The 16,909-nt window shown below is 43.6% G+C and overlaps 1 protein-coding gene across 2 annotated transcripts in view; it reads right to left on the bottom strand.

Annotated features, from left to right (window-relative positions):
• Window positions 1-16,909, bottom strand: part of fanca (FA complementation group A) — a 151,310-nt gene that overhangs the window by 118,823 nt on the left and 15,578 nt on the right. For both annotated transcript variants that reach the window (XM_033035659.1, XM_033035660.1), the window contains exons 7-11: window positions 15,164-15,276; window positions 10,583-10,665; window positions 10,451-10,484; window positions 7,109-7,178; window positions 3,275-3,387 (exon numbers count right to left, since the gene is read on the bottom strand). In XM_033035659.1, the coding sequence (XP_032891550.1) occupies window positions 3,275-3,387; window positions 7,109-7,178; window positions 10,451-10,484; window positions 10,583-10,665; window positions 15,164-15,276 (413 nt within the window). The remainder of the gene's footprint in view (window positions 1-3,274; window positions 3,388-7,108; window positions 7,179-10,450; window positions 10,485-10,582; window positions 10,666-15,163; window positions 15,277-16,909) is intronic.

Genomic DNA, 16,909 nt, shown 5'->3' with positions numbered 1-16,909 from the left:
GGCAACGTTTCGGGCCAAAACCCTTCCACAGATGCTGCTGCACCCGCTGAGTTTCTCCAGCATTTTTGTGTACCTTCGATTTTCCAGCATCTGCAGTTCCTTCTTAAATACAATTGTTTGTAATTTAAACTATCTAGCAGAAATTCCAAATTGATCGATTGAAAGATACAACTTCGAAACAGGCTCTTCAACTCACCAAGTCCCCAACTGATGATCACGGGTTCACATTAGTTCTTGATTTGTACAGGTGTTAGGGGTTGTGGAGAGAAGGTAGGAGAATGGGGTTAGGAGGGAGAGATAGATCAGCCATGGTTAATGGAGTAGACTTGATGGGCCAAATGGCCTAATTCTGCTCCTATCACTTACGAGTTCGACGTTATCTCACTTTCACACCCACCAGGTGTTCACACCAGGGATAACTCGCAGAGGTCAATGAGCCGAGAAATCCAAACATCTTTGGGGTGTGAGAGGAAACCGGAGCACCCGGAGAAAACGCAAGTGGTCACAAGGAGAACGTGCAAACTCCACGCGGACAGCACCCTAGGTGAGAGTCAAACTCACTGCCTCGGCAATGGGAGGTACTAGCTCTACCAGCTGTGCCACCCAATGATGGCAGCAATACCATTAATGCATTGTTGATGCAAAGTGAAAACAGAGGCACAAATACTAGTTTACGCAGGCAAAAATATTCTCCCCCTACCTAACAAATCCAGTTCTCTGCAAATCCATGACTTACTCATTACTCTAAATTAACTGTACACCCACTTTCAACATGTGTTTATAGGAGTGGGAAAATGTTAAAGCACATAAATATGTTGCAATTCCATGGCAAAATTAAGTCGAGGCGTTTCTGGACCATAGGTTGCAGCCATACCAAGGGCAGTGAAGTGCCCACCTTGGAAAAAGTGATTGAAGGACTTTGCCAATAAAATTGGACAATTTCTACAGAAGGTCATCCCTGATCCCAATGGGTTAACTAAGACAAGAACGTTTTCAAGTGCCTAGTGTTTGCAAGAGATTGTCTTTGCATATAAAAAATTTCAATTTAAATTTGTTTTAGTTTTTTCCCCCTTTGTTTCTTAGTGACTATTCAATAGTAGTGAAAAATCTGACAACTTCTACAGATAACAAGACTGGGCAACTTGTTTTTGCTTTGTGTTTTGCCAGGATTTGCTCAGCAGTTTTGAGCAGAGTGTATTTATAGCTCGTCGTACAGCATGGAAACCGGCCCTTTGGCCTAACTTCCCCATTCTGACAAGATGCCCCATCTGCACTGGCCCTACCTGCCCACATTTAGCCCTTATCCCAGCAAATCTTTCCTATCCATGTACCTGTCCAGATGTCCTCTCGTTCCAGATTCCCCTACTTTGGGTAAAAAAACTGTGCGTCTACCCCATCTATTCTCCTTATGAACATATATCCCTCTATAAGATCACCCCTCACCCTCCTGTGCTCCAAATAATAAAGTCCTAGCCTGCCCAACCTCTCAGCACCTCATCCCAGCAACATCCTTTAATCTTCTCTGCACTCTTTCCAGCTTAGCACCATTTTTTTAATTGCAGGGTGGCACGGTGGCATTGCAGTAGAGTTCCTGCCGCATAGCACTTGCAGCACCGGAGACCCGAGTTTGATCCTGACTATGGGTGCTAACTGTACAGTTTGCACGTTCTCACCATGACCGCGTGGGTTTTCTGAGATCATCGGTTTCCTCCCACACTCCAAAGACGTACAGGTTTGTAAGTTGATTGGTTTTGTATCAATGTAAAATTGCCCATAGTGTGTGTAGGGCAGTGTTAATATGCAGGGATCGCTGGTTGGCGCGGACGCGGTGGGCCAAAGGGCCTGTTTCCGCGCTGTATCTCTTCAAATAAAACTAAAACCAGGGTGATCAAAACTGAACTCTATACTCCAAAGTGGGCCCCATTCAAGCCATCCAACGCAACACTTCTGCACAGGAGGGCTCCACGCAGGCCCTCAATTCCTAGCAATCGTGCCTTGGTAGATTTCTCTCAGCAAGTTGTTCTTGAAAAGTACACTTAAAATCAGTGCAGTATAATGACCTATTTCAGCAAATATATGACAACAACAATTGGTGGAGTTGCAGACAGTGAAGAAGGCAAAGGATACAGCAGAATACAGATCAGTTATGGATATGGACAGAAAAATGAGAAATGAGAGTTTAATCTGAGCAAGTGCAAGGTGCTGCAATTGGAGAGGTAGTTAATAGCACGACCCTTAAGGGCCTGTTCCACTGTACGAGGTAATTAAAGAGCTCTCCAGAGTTTAAAAAAAAATCAAACTCATGGTAAGTACGTATAATGTACGTAACGGCTACGTCGGAGCTCGTGGATGTCTCGTAGCGGCTCGTAATGCTAACGGCAGGTACTCGGGAAAAGCGGTAACTCGTGAAGTTTTTTCAGCACGGTGAAAAATGTCCACGAGAGCCCCGAGTACCTACGAACGGCTATTACCGTAATTCTCCGAGTTCGAATCGGGGGGAACTTGGGAAAACTCTTGAATTACCTCGTACAGTGGGACAGGCCCTTTAACAGCATTGTTGTTCAGATTATGGGGTCCAAGTACAAACCTCCCTGAAAGAAGCAGCACAAATAGATAACGATATAGCGGTATTATTCCTTCATCAGTCAGGGTATTGGGTACAAGAGTCAGGAAGTCAGCAACTTTATAAAACTTTGGTTAGGCAACATTTGGTGTAGTGTGTCGGCCCGTTACAGAAAGGATGTGGAGGCTTTGGAGAGGGTGCAGAAGAGGGTGCTGCCTGGCGGGATTAGATGGTATTAGCTATGAGGAGTGGTCGAACATATTTGAATTGTTTACTCTGAAGCTGAGGAGAGACCTGATAGATGTGTCCAAAATTATAAAAAGGCATAGACACCTTAAACACTCAGAATGTTTTCTCAGGGTCAAAGACAAGTAGGCATAACTTTAAGATCGGAAGGGAAAACTTTAAAAGATGTGGGAGCAAATTTTATTTTACAGAGTGGTGGGTGGTGGAAGTATATATAATAGTAGCACTTAAGAGGTTTTTAGATAACCACATGAATGATCAGGGAATTGAGGAATCTAGATTGTATGCAGATAGAGGAGATTATTTTAACTTAGCATTAATGTTCTGCATGGACATTGTGGACCGAAAAGACCTGTTGCTGCGTTGAACCGGTCTATATTCTAAAACATGGCAAAGTCATGGAACTACATAATACTGGGTCAAGCCAAAAAGAATTAGTAATTTCAAATATTTCTTGCTGTTTACCTTCAAGCACAGGATTAAAGGTGAGAATCTGAGTTAATGTGTGGTAGAAAAACTGCTTTAACAAATCCGGCGACAATGTACCGTGGAACAATGCTGTATCAAACACATTCAACCTGAGAAGCAAAATCAGAACAAATTATCACCATCTTCAAATTACCATTTTCTTATTTAATTGCAGCAGTTTACAATTTTTACAAACAGTTCTAAAACTTGACACATGGGCAAGAAAAATGTCTAATTGTTAGTGTATGCAAATCCAATCAGAAAGAATGATATTGAACATGTTAAAACATATATTAATTATCCTTGTTAAGAAATATGAATGCGTTTGTTGAAATAGTTTCCGATTTAGAATTGTAGATTGGTTACTCCACACTAACCAATTGTAGTACTTGATTAGTAAATGCTCTGCCTATTACACGGTTCATATTATCATAACTCAGCTCATGCTGGCAATCTAAAGGCCCTGTCCCACTTTCCTGAGTTACTCACAAACTCTCCCGCATTTTTCCCTTGATTCGTGCTCGGGGAATGTCGGGGAATGTCGGGGAATGTCGGTAGTGAGCTCTTAGGAGGCTGTAGATGTTTCGCAGCTAAGGTAAGTCAGGTAAGTCGGGACGTTTTTTCAACATGTTGAAAAATGTCCACGAGTTAAAAAAAATTGCCCCGGGTACCTACAAATGGCTATTACCGTAATTCTCCGAGTTTGAATCAAGGGGAAAACTCGGGAGAATTCGTGAGTATCTCGGGAAAGTGGGACCGGGCCTTAATCATCGTCACACAGCTGTAACAACATGCTGAAGTGTACTGTAAGTGATCTTTAATAAAACTATGTTGTACCATGTTGTGAGAATGACTGGGTCATTTACAGAATGCCCTTACCTATTTCTTGTAGCTCATGTGATATACAAAGCATATGACTATCACAAATGAAATTTCAGAAAGAAATGTACAGAAACAAACCAAACTCCTGTACCATTTTGAATATTAAGTCCCAGGCCAATTTAAAATATTAATAATTATTGCCATTAAATTTATATTTTCTGTATAGTTTCCAGATAAACCCCAAATTACATGCTCCTCGATAATACCATTGAACCTTTTCACAGAGAAGGAAGATACCTATGTTAGTTATCTGTAACATTTTTAGATACCAAATACACATTGTGCATGGTCATTAAATGAACTAGTAATTCAAATAAAGTCAGATACTGCAGCAAGGACAACTAAACGATATAAAGACTAAAAAATACAAATGGTATTTCTTCAGTTACATTTGTTATAAAGCTGGTGATATTAACCCAGAGTAGATCAATTCTGGCTACACATATGGGCACATTACTTACTGCCTGTCAGAAACATTTATTTCCGTATTTTTTTCCCTTGGGAATTTAATTCTGCTGAGGATTCCATCACAGCCCCTCATTCTCCAAATCCCCCTCCGTCGACCACGCAAATCTCTCCCAAATAATACACAAGTTGTTTGCAGGCACAGGTCTGAAAAGTAATTGTTCTAATTTCTAATTATTCTAATTTCTTCAGAGAACAACCAGATTTGGTGCAAAGTGATGGTATAACTCAGGGGGTCAGGCTGCATCCAGGAGAACATGGGTAGGTGATGTTTCGGGTCGGGACCCTTCGAAAAGACATCTGAACTTAAGTCTAAAGGAGGGCTCTACCCCGAAACATCACTGATCCATGTTCTCCAGGGATGCTGCCTGACCCCCTGTGATATGTCAGCACTGTGTCATTTTTTTTGTAAGCCAGCATCTGCAGTTTGTTTCCACAACCAGGTCTGCTAATTCTATTTTCCCTGAAGCTCTTCAAAGTGCCAATACTCAGGCTGCATTCAAATACAACCATATGGGTATTTCAACTGCTTTGTGCAAAGTTAATACAGTCACTCCTAACTCACTCCATTTAAATGCATGGGCGTCTTATCCCTCGGAATACTCTCCAGTAACTTTCCAAACGAGATATTAGGCTCAGTGGTCTGTAGTGACCAGGCTTTTCTCTGAGGCCTTCCTGAATAGAGGTATAACATTTGCCACCATCCAGTTTTCTGGCACCTCCCCATATTTAATGACCACTCATAAATATCAGGCAGTGCATCTGCAATTTCTTCTCTAGCTTCCAACAGTGTCCTCGGATATCTCTGATCACACCCGGGAGATTTGTCTACCTTCATACGCGTCAGGACCTTCAGCACCTCTTCGACCGTAATACTAACTGCTCTCAAGATACTGCCATTGACTGCCATTGACTGCCCGAGTGCCTTGGCCATCATGTCCTTTTCCACACACAGTAAAACAGAGGATGAATATTCATTGAGCACCTTACCCATCTCCTGTGGCTCCACACCTACTTGACTGCTTTGATTCCTGAGGGTAGATACAAAATGCTGGAGAAACTCAGCAGGTGAGGCAGCATCGATGGAGAGAAGGAATAAGCGACCATTCGGTTCAAGATTCGAAACACCGCCTATTTCCTTCTCTCCATAGATGCTGCCTCACCCGCTGAGTTTCTCCGGCATTTTGTATCGTCCTTCGATATTACCAGCATCTGCAGTTCTTTCTTAAACATTTGATTCCTGAGGTGTCCCTTCTCTCTCTGGTCACCCTTTTTCCTCATTATGTACTTATAAAAGGGATTATCCTTAATGTTCTCCACATAAAACGAATTTATTTCTTCTCTTTCCTCTCTGATAAAGGGTAATGGACTGGCAACATTCTACAGGCCATTTGATCCCTCACATCAGCTCCATCATTAAGTTTGGTCATGGCTGATTTTCACCTCGGTGCCACTTTTCGGTACTAACTCCATATTTGCAAATGAACCTTGTTTTAACACAGCATTGTCTCAAAGCTTGCAAGGCGAAGGATCATCGTTGACTTCCAAATTCCATCCCAACCACTGTATACCCAGCCCGAGATACTCTGAAGCCCAGTTTCCAATGTGTGGCGGCATAGCTGGGTTAGCAGCCGAGGAAACACACTGAGCTCAGGAGACTTGCATCAGTTATTGCCTCCTTGCTAATAGTCCACTGTGCACCCACTTCTGCTGAAGCACATACAATTAAAGATATCAGGAGAGAATGGAATCAGCTTCAACTATTCAGCTGTTCAAACCAGCTTCCCTGGTTGCCAAACACTTCAACTCCCCCTCCCATTCCTACGCTGACCTTTCTGTCCTGGGCCTCCTCCATTGTCAAAGTGAGGCCCAGCGCAAACTGGAGGAACAGCACCTCATATTTCGCTTGGGCAGCTTACACCCCAGCGGTATGAATATTGATTTCTCTAACTTCAAGTAACCCTTGCTTTCCCTCTCTCTCCATCTATCTCCCTTCCCAGTTCTCCCACCAGTTTTACTGTTGTTGTTACCTTCTCCCAGCTAACAATGATTTATTCCCCATGTTCCGTGATCTCCATTCCCTTTGTTCGATTTTCACACCGTACACTTCCTTATCTATGTATCTCCCACTCCCCTGACATCAGTCTGAAGAAGGGTCTCGACCGAAACGTCACCCATTCCTTCTCTCCAGAGGTGAGTTACTCCAGCTTTGTGTCTATCTTCAGCTTCATCTATAATGTCTTCTGTAATCAACTAACTGGACAACACTTGGATAACTAGGGCAAAACATCACTGTGCTTGAAACATTACCTCAGGGAGACAATCTAAACATTGAGGAAAGAGCAACAGTAAAGAATCAAAGTGGAACAAAAATTAAGAAAAGGCTAAAGGACATTTCACTTAAACCAGCAGTCCTGCAGTTTTTAGTCATTTCATGGCATTATTCACAAGGTCATGAACAAATTGGTTGAGATTTGCATGTACCAGAACTGAGTTGCCCTTTCCACAGAGGCACCTTCGGTTTCATTTTCCTTACACAAATTATCCAGTAACCCTGGAGAGAGAAAATAAAACAAAGGAAAAAAGTCTGAGCAAGGGTCCATCTGCATGAAGCAAGCAACGGACTATCATACATCACAGCAACAACTTAAGGCAGCATCAACAGCAGCCTGCATAACAGACACCGTGATGTAGATATTCCCACTAAAGTAAAATCAAATCTCAGGTGAAGAGTCAACAAAATCTTGGTTAAAAAGAGGTGAGTCTTTAATTAACAGGAGGTGATTGACAGACCTAGGGAGGACATTGCAGAGGCCTGTACGGTTGGTTGTCGTGTATACAATGCTGGAGATAGAGAGAAAGAACTCCGATGGCCAAGAAATCATGGGGTGCAAGATATGTTGGGCAGAGACAAGAGCTTTAGTGACCAGGAGAATTTTAACATGGAGAGACTGGAAATAGAAACAGGGATTTATTTGTTAAGTCTGCCCACCACCGCTTTAACCAAGCTAATCCATGGTCATCAGTTTTGACCCAATATGTATAATCTGAGGGTTATCTAAAGGGTGCCTTGGATTTCTATATCAAGGTCTCTATAATACAAGTTGTCATTGACACCATCAGACTTGCAGTTTTGAATCATTTCCTTCCGTTAGGAAGGATTAGGGACTAATGTGTTATTGCCCAAGTGACATACAGGAGGGCAAACCACAACACCACTCATTAACAAGGAAACACCCGTCTCAAAATGGGTTAATCCCCAGTAACTATCCCTGTTGGTAGATGAATCATCACATGCCTGGAGACTTGCACTTCACTTCTCTAAATATACAAAATTCCTAAGGGTTTGACAGAGTAAACACAAAGCACAATAAAATAACAGAACCACTGGTGCCTCAAGCCTACCTCCTCCCCTTATAATCCATCCCAAGCCTCTACTCCTTTATCTACCTTCACTTCAAATACATCTAATGAGCCAATCTACACAAGAAATCCTATTTCTCCTGGCGAGGAAACTATTTTACGCAACAGTAGTGAACTTTTGAATTACGTACTCAAGGACAGTTTGAGTTTAACATAGAAAATAGGTGTAGGAGTAGGCCATTCAGCCCTTCGGGCCAGCACAGCCATTCAATATGATCATGGCTCATCATCATCATCATTGAAAACTTTAACGGGCACGGTGCCTCACAATGCTATGCACGACAGTGATCGCAACTTCTACTGAAGTGTGGATGGCCACTGGCTCGCTAGAAGTTCATCCGCCCTTTGACAGGTCTTGTGTTTAGAAACATGGAAATTAGGTGCAAGCGTAGGCCATTCGGCCCTTCGAGCCTGCACCGCCATTCAATATGATCATGGCTGATCATCCAACTCAGTATCCTGTACCTGCCTTCTCTCCATACCCTCTGATCCCCTTAGCCACAAGGGCCACATCTAACTCCCTCTTAAATATAGCCAATGAACTGGCCTCGACTACCCTCTGTGGCAGAGAGTTCCAGAGATTCACCACTCTCTGTGTGAAAAAAGTTCTTCTCATCTCGGTTTTAAAGGATTTCCCCCTTATCCTTAAGCTGTGACCCCTTGTCCTGGACTTCCCCAACATCGGGAGCAATCTTCCTGCATCTAGCCTGTCAAACCCCTTAAGACTTTTGTAAGTTTCTATAAGATCCCCTCTCAATCTCCTAAATTCTAGAGAGTATAAACCAAGTCTATCCAGTCTTTCTTCATAAGACAGTCCTGACATCCCAGGAATCAGTCTGGTGAACCTTCTCTGCACTCCCTCTATGGCAATAATGTCCTTCCTCAGTTTGGTCCTGCTGGGGGTCCACAGCCCCCTCCTCACCTGGCGGACCAGGTGGGGGGGGGGGGGGGGGGGGAGATGGTTTAGTCGCCGACTATCCGACCATGGAGCAGGAACTCCCACCCCCCCACCTGATCATCCATAATCAGTACCCCGTTCCTGCTCGATTCTGTATCCCTCGATTCTGTTAACCCCAAGAGCTATATCTAACTCTCTCTTGAATACATTTGTTTATTGTCACGGGACAGTGAAAAGCTTTTGTTGCAGTGGCTCAGTCACTGAATATATTCAGATTAGACAGGTTTGGGGTATTATGGAAGTTAAAGGATATTTGGGCCTAATGCAGACAAAAGACCAGCCACAATCGTATTGAGTGGCTCAACAAGAGTGGCTACATGCACCTGCCCTGCTTCAATTTCTGATGCTCCAACGTGGATTGGAGGCGCAGGTAACAAAAGATCAAGAAGCGACATCAATACCAATACCCAGCTGTCGGGTTCTGGCCGAGCTGTAATCTACAAATAATTAATGATAGGCGCCTGGCAAGGACAAACGCTGGAATAGTCAGTCTTTACAGAACAACGGAGTGGATGAAAGCTGGACTGAGTGGATGCACCCGAGATCAGAGAGGGAAAGCTGTCTGCTTTCACGGTGACAAGCAAGAAACACAATTTAGAGCTCAATAGGAGGAATTAGACTGCTTAATCGGAGGGCAGAGCATCCAAAGAGCTGATGGTACAGAATCCTCTGAATTTTGAAGTCCACGGTCTATTTCAAATTTATATTAATATATTACGTCTCATATTCCGCATGTGTAACTGATGGTATTAATACAGAATTTTCCAATCTCAGGTAGCCTACACTCCTGATGTCCTTCAGTTTTTTTTTCTCCTTTTGTTTGCATTTCCTATCTCCTCCCCCCCTCTTTCTCCCTTCCCCACCTACTCCCATTTGCTGATCATCTGGTTCCACTTGATACCCAAGAGTGTCTGCCCCCCCCCGTCGACGTCCATCAGACTTCTATTGGAGAGAGTGCATGTGGATAGGATGCTTACACTAGTGGGAGAGTCTAAGACTGGAGGTCATAGCCTCAGAATTACAGGACGTTCCTTCAGGAAGGAGACAAGGAGGAATTTCTTTAATAAGAGGGTGGTGAATCTGTGGAATTTTTTGTCACCCAAGTCGGTCAATGCATATTTTTCCGGCAGAGACAGATAGATTCTTGATTAGTATGGGTGTCAGGGGTTATGGAGAGAAGGCAGGAGAATGGGGTTTGGAGGGAAATATAGATCAGCCACGACTGAATGGCAAAGCAGACTTGATGGGCCAAATGGCCTAATTCTTCTCCTATCACTTATGACCTTCTGTACACCAGCCTCAGTCTTGACCCAAACATCAACATACATCTTAGTTTCCATGGATGCTGCTTGCCCTGTCGAGTTGTTCCAGCGTTCTATTTTTTTGATTCATATAATGACTAAAACAATGCACAATAACATGCACAAATAATAAAGTCTACTTACACAAAAGCATTCGGTTCAACACCTCAAAACAAACCTGCAATTGGAAAAATAGACCATCTCAATATATTGGGTTAGTTTCAAAACAAATTTATTGCAAAAAATTGCAACCTTCAGTTTCTGTATCATCCTCACCTGTGAGAACTGCCGCGCTTTACGGTCAGATTCCAAATTATTTGATTCCTTAAATCCATTTCCCACTAATTCAGCGACGATATCTGAAAAAATACAACTGGCTGTGAAACGGAATCAGAACGCACAGGCGATAGTCAAATGCTCAAAGTCAAGAAGTGTTATAAATACAAAGCAATCCTGTCAGCATCTGTAGTATAAATGCAGAAATATTGTGAATTCTTTGTCTGAGCAAAACCAATTCATAATCTTTTCTGATATGCACATCATATAAGAGAATACATATCTTCATTTACCGTGGGGACGGTCATGGAAGCTAGCCATAATGTTGTGGTGCATGAAGGTAGATAAACGCCCTGGATCTGTCCAACTAGGGCACAAGAGGACAGCACAATGGCACAGCGGTAGAGTTACTGCCTGAAGGCCTGTCCCACTTGGGCGTCATTTGCGCGTCACGCAGGTGGCGTCACTGCCTACACCACCACGCCCGTAAATGATGTTGCTTAAATGACGCGCAAATGACGCGCAAGTGGGACAGGCCCTTTACAGTGCCCGAGACCCAAATTCGATCCTGACTACGGGTGCTTGCCTGTACGGAGTTTGTACATTCTCCCCGAGACGAGCGTGGGTTTACTCCGAGCTCTTTGGTTTCCACCCACACTCCAAAGGCATAGAGGTTTGCAGGTTGATTGGCTAGGCATAAATGTCATTTGTCCCTCCCGTGCGTAGACTTGCGTTAATGTGCGCAAGGATCGCAAGTCGGCGCGGACCTGGTGGGCCGAAAGGCCTGTTTCTGCGCTGTATCTCCAACTAAAATTGTTAGGGCCCAGGTAGAAATGTTGTATCTTCTATTGCCACGTGAGAGGTACCTGAAGCCCGGAGGGTGGCTAATGTTGTGCCTCAATTTAATAACGGTTGCAAGGAAAGTCAGGGAACTACAAGCAGGTGGGCCTAACATCAGTGGTGGGGGAGGGGGGAGAACGTCATTGGAAGAGGTTCAGAGAGGAAGCATCCATCTGCATTTGGAAAAACAAGGACTAGTTAGGGATAATGAGCATGGTCTGGAGCAAGGGAAATCGTGCCTTACCAAATTGGTCAAGTTATTTTGAAGAGATGACCAAGATTGATGGAGGCAAGGTGGTAGATGCTGTCTGCACGGAGTACAACAAGGTTTGACAATGTCCTACAAGGTAGGTTAGATCATATGGGAACCAGGATGAGTTAGCCAGTTGGATACAAAATTAACTTGATGGAAGGAGGTGATGGTAGTGGAGAATTATTCTTCAGATCGGAGATCTGTAACCAGTGTAGTGCCATTGGGATTGGTGCTTACCTCCCTGCCATTTGTCATATAGATTAACAATATGGATGAGAATGTAGGTGGCAATAACTGCAAGTCTGAGGATGCCACCAAACCTGATGGTGCTGTGGACGGTGAAGAAAATTGCCCACGGTTACAATAGGATCTGGATCAACTGTAAATGTGAGCGAAGAAGTGACAGGTGGAATTGAACTCAAACAAGAGCAAAGTAATATATTTTGTGAAGTTGGGCTGGACTGGGCATGCACCATGTACGACAGGGCCCAGGGTGAGTGTAGTTTAGAGATTAAAGATACTTTGGGATACATAATACTCTGCAAGTAGTGGCATGGAGAGACAAGGTAGTGCAGGCAGATTAACGCAGACAATAAATGCTGGAGTAAAGCCCCTGTCCCACTTACGTGTCCTTGGCACACTAATTACGTGACCTCGTGTCGCGTTGAGCCTAGACGGTCCCGCGAAGGTCGCGCGTGACTTCATTCGACCGCACAGCCATCCGGAGCACGTGACGTCATTTGAAGATGCACGCAAAATGCCGGAGTATCTCAGCGGGACCGGCAGCATCTCCGGAGAGAAGGAATGGGTGATGTTCGTGTCGAGACCCTTCTTCAGTCTGAAAGAAGAGTCTTGACCCGAAACGTCACCCATTGCTTCTCTCCAGAGATGTTGCCGGTCCCGCTGAGTTACTCCAGCATTTTGTGTCCATCTTCAATTTTCTTGGCCCCACTCTGGAAGTAGAAATGGGGGTTGATCCGGACCGCAAGGGCTGTGAGCCCCAGGCTGAGTTCGGCGATCGTTTGCCTGCTTCTGCTGCTGTTGAATGTGAGATGTTGCGTCGCGCCAGGGTCTTGGGCCTGTCCCACTTTGGCCGTCAGTTCCACGACAGGCCATTGGCACGCGAAGATTTCGTTTGCTACAAAAATTTCAGCGCCCCGCGCGATGTCGCACACAACTACATACCCCTCCGCGCTTCTCAGTGGGACCGGCCCCACGCGGCCATATGATGCCCGTGCGCCTCAACGCGACCACGAGGTCGCGTAATTTGCGTGCCAAGGACACGTAAGTGGGATAAGCCCTTAACTCAGCGGGACAGGCAGCATCTCTGGGGAGAATGAATGGGTGACATCTCGGGTTGAGACCCTTCTTCAGACTCATCAGTCGGAAGAAGTCTCGATCTGAAACGTCACCCATTCCTTCTCTCCAGATGCTGCTTGTTCCGCTGAGTTACTCCAGCATTTTGAGACTACCTTCGATTTAAACGAGTTCTTTCCTATGCAGTTTGAGGCATGCTGATTTGCACTGGACAGGGTATTGAGCATACATGTAGGTACATCATACAGCAACTGAACAAATTGGCGGAAAGTCTACACACGGCTTATTATGAACAGCTCTAGTCTCCGTACTATAGGTGTGATTCAGCTAGGAAGGTTGCAGAAAACACAAGAAAATGTTTGTGGCTAAAGGGTTTGAGTTATACAGAGAGACTGAAAAGGCTGGCAATATTTTTCCTGAAAAAAGCCAATAGGCAATCTTACAGAGATTCATAAAATCTTGATGGACATAGTCAAGGTGGCTGATCGTACATTCTGTTCCCCAGGGTAGGAGAATCTAAAGTGGGAAGGCACAGATTGGAGGTGAGAAAGGAAAGATTTAAAGAGAACCTTTTGCACGGGTGTCGGGGGTTATGGGGAGAAGGCAGGGGAATGGGGTTAGGAGGGAGAGATAGATCAGCCATGATTGAATGGCGGAATAGACTTGATGGGCTGAATGGCCTGATTCTGCTCCTATCACCTATGATCTTGTGAGAACCCGAGGAGGAAGTCTTTTCACACAGGAGGTGGTGGGTATATGGAACGTGTTGTCAGGGAATGTGATGAGGGCTGACACAATTGCAATGTTTAAGAGAGATTTGGACAGGTTCATTCATAAGAAACATTCAGAGGGATTTGGGCCAAATACAGGAAAATGGAACCATCTCAGGAAGGCCCCATGGTCAGTGTGGATGAATTAGACTGAACGATCTGTCTCCAAGCAGTATAACTATCACTCGAAGGGTGAATTAATCCTTACTTTATTTAACTAGGTGAACTTGAAGTACCTTAATTGAAATACACTTCAAAGTACTGTACAATATTGCCATAAAGACAAACAAAAGCACCATCCATTCATCAGAGAAAAAAAATAGTATAATTCTGCAACCATTTTCTTGCATTCATCATAAAGAAGCAATGTTGCCATTATTTATCTATCAAGAATTAATTTTTCATTGTGGATATCGATAACCAGGCTACAAGGACCAGGTTTGTCACCCATGCAAAAGCAAGGACATCGATTAAAGTAACTTCCATTTATGGTCCAGAACCAGCAGGTAAAGGGCCAAAACCTCCTGCAATGGTTGCAGATATTATCCCTCCACTTATGAAAACAACAAATTCAAGTGAGACATGTGACCTTTAATATAATGACCTTATCAAAACAAAGAAACATTTTAGATTGCAAAGAGGGAGGGTGGACAGAACAAAAGGAAAGTCTGTGAGAGGCTGAAGACCGAGAGGGGTTGAATAACTCAGGTGGTGGTGGTGGTGGTGGTGGTGGTCATTGCTGATCGATCTGAAGAAGTAAATAGGAAATTAAAGAAAACAATGGAGAGGGGAAATGTCCTGGAGCCATGAGTTAGAATACATGCTAGATACTGACAAAGAGAAATAAAACAAATGGTGAAATTATTCAGCAGGTAATGCAGCATCTGCAGAGAGAAAAACACAACATTGAAATAAAACTCCACTTCACATTAAAATTATAGACTAAAGTAAAATAAATGTTTTGGAAACTATTTTTTGATTCCACTGTACAACTCGGGTATCTCCACTATTAAAGCTTTTGCAGAAAACAATTTGCTGAAGGTTTCAGGGTGATTCCTGAGCTTTTCTATGTCTGGGCTGCCCATTGCTGAAGTAGTACACAAGTCAAGGCTTCTGGGAGCAAGCACACTGACCCAGTGGATGTAACTGAAAGGAATGATGAATCGGTTGAGACACAACAATGTATGACAATGATTAAAGCACAAGGATAGACACAAAAACCTGGAGTAACTCAAGCAGCATCTCTGGAGAGAAGGAATAGGTGACGTTGCGGGTCGAGACCCTTCTTCTGAGTATTACCAAATATAACTAAAGCATTCTGAATAAATGTTGTTCTCCCTAATTTAGGCAATTCCACTTTTGCATATACTGTGTGTTATATAATTTCACTTTTCCCCCTACCTGACAATATCTGCCTCGGTATATCTTGATGCTGGTACTGATCCTCAGCCTCCGAACAAAGCAGGCACAAGTTGTCAAACAGCCAGCGTACCACAAAGGTCGCATCAGGATTACTGTATGTAACACAGAAACATCAGAGCTTATTCTCCTTCAATCAATCCAGGGGTTCAGATTTAAACATCCACTGCAATTTTCAAATGATAGTGTATTATTATTCAAGCCATGGGAGGGGAGGGGGGCAAGTAGGGGAAAGAGGGGGGAAGAGGTGAAGTAGCTCCAGTGCCGTCGCAAAGAGGGAGGAGAATGTATGAATCAGTGTTATAAATTAAGATAAGTTGTGAAAGGAAAAAGATAAAGAGAACCATTTCCCCTTCAATGACATTCAAATATCATGAGGTAGACAAAAATGCTGGAGAAACTCAGCGGGTGAGGCAGCATCTATGAAGCTAAGGAATAGGCGACGTTTCAGGTCGAGAACCTTCTTCAGACCTTCCCGTCAAATATCATGAGGTTTTTTCATTTGTTCTAGACATCGCCAGCATTTATTCCCATCTCTAATGGGGAAGGTGTTGAGCCACCTTCTTGAAACACAGTAGTCCTTCTGTTGACTTCGCTTGCAGAGTGATGCTAGAAAGGGAATTCCAGGATTAGGGCACACTATTGAGGAGGAAATAGTGAAATACCATAAAATCGCAATAAATCATGATCCAATGATTCAGAAACTCCGATGATTTGGAATGTGGATCATCAGGTAATGTTTACCGTGCTTCTTTTAAACACAAAACCTCAAACCTTTCCCCGAATAGATTGAAAATAATAATGTGAAGCAATCTGAAATGGCCGTCAAGTCAGAGAATTTGTACATTTTCATTACATGTGACTAACATAGGCAAGGGTAGCTTGCACCAGTGTGAGACAAGGCAGATTTATCCTCCTGCCATATCCAACAGCATCCATGGGAATAGAACAGTCGATCTTTCCAGCATATGCAGTTTTTTCTTAAACATTAAATTAGGAAAATCTTTTGCACCCAGAGATTTGTGAATGTGGAATTCTCTGCCACAGAAAGCAGTGGAAGCCAATTCACTGGAGGCTTTCAAGCGAGCGTTAGATTTATCTCTGAGGGCTAAAGGAATCAAGGGATGGGGGGGGGGGGGGAAGCTAGAACGGGGTACTGATTTTCTCCTCCTGCCATATCATTTGCAATTAAAGCAGAGCATTATCTCCAACATATCATGATTCAGAGCTCAAAAAATAAATCAGCCTTCACAACATTAGAGCAAATATATACAGTTTTACAAAATTAAATGGCACCAAAAAGAAAACACTCAGCCATTGAAATAATGCAGATAAATATGAGAATGTTATAGATATGTCCACATAACACATTTTTGGGGGAAAGAGATCATGTACAAAGGAAGAATATTTAAAATACACACAAAATGCTGGAGTAACTCTGCGGGACAGGCAGCATCTCTGGAGAGAAGGAATGAGGACGTTTCAGGTCGAGACCCTTCTTCAGACAGAGTCAGGGGAGAGGGAGATGCAGAGATAAGGAAGGGCAAGGTGTGAAAACGAGACATCAGTGGATGAAGCTCATTGGAAATGTAGAATAGATCATTGTTAGCTATGGGAAGGTGACAACACAGCATACAGAGATACAATTTAATCATGAGGGCAGTCCGACTGGTCTTTACTGAATAGTTCAAGTCATTAGCAATAAAGGATGATCTTTCCTTCCAGCCC

This window comes from Amblyraja radiata, chromosome 17, assembly GCF_010909765.2.
Source record: "Amblyraja radiata isolate CabotCenter1 chromosome 17, sAmbRad1.1.pri, whole genome shotgun sequence".
NCBI lineage: Eukaryota > Metazoa > Chordata > Chondrichthyes > Rajiformes > Rajidae > Amblyraja > Amblyraja radiata.
This window is presented reverse-complemented; position numbering and strand designations above follow the sequence as displayed.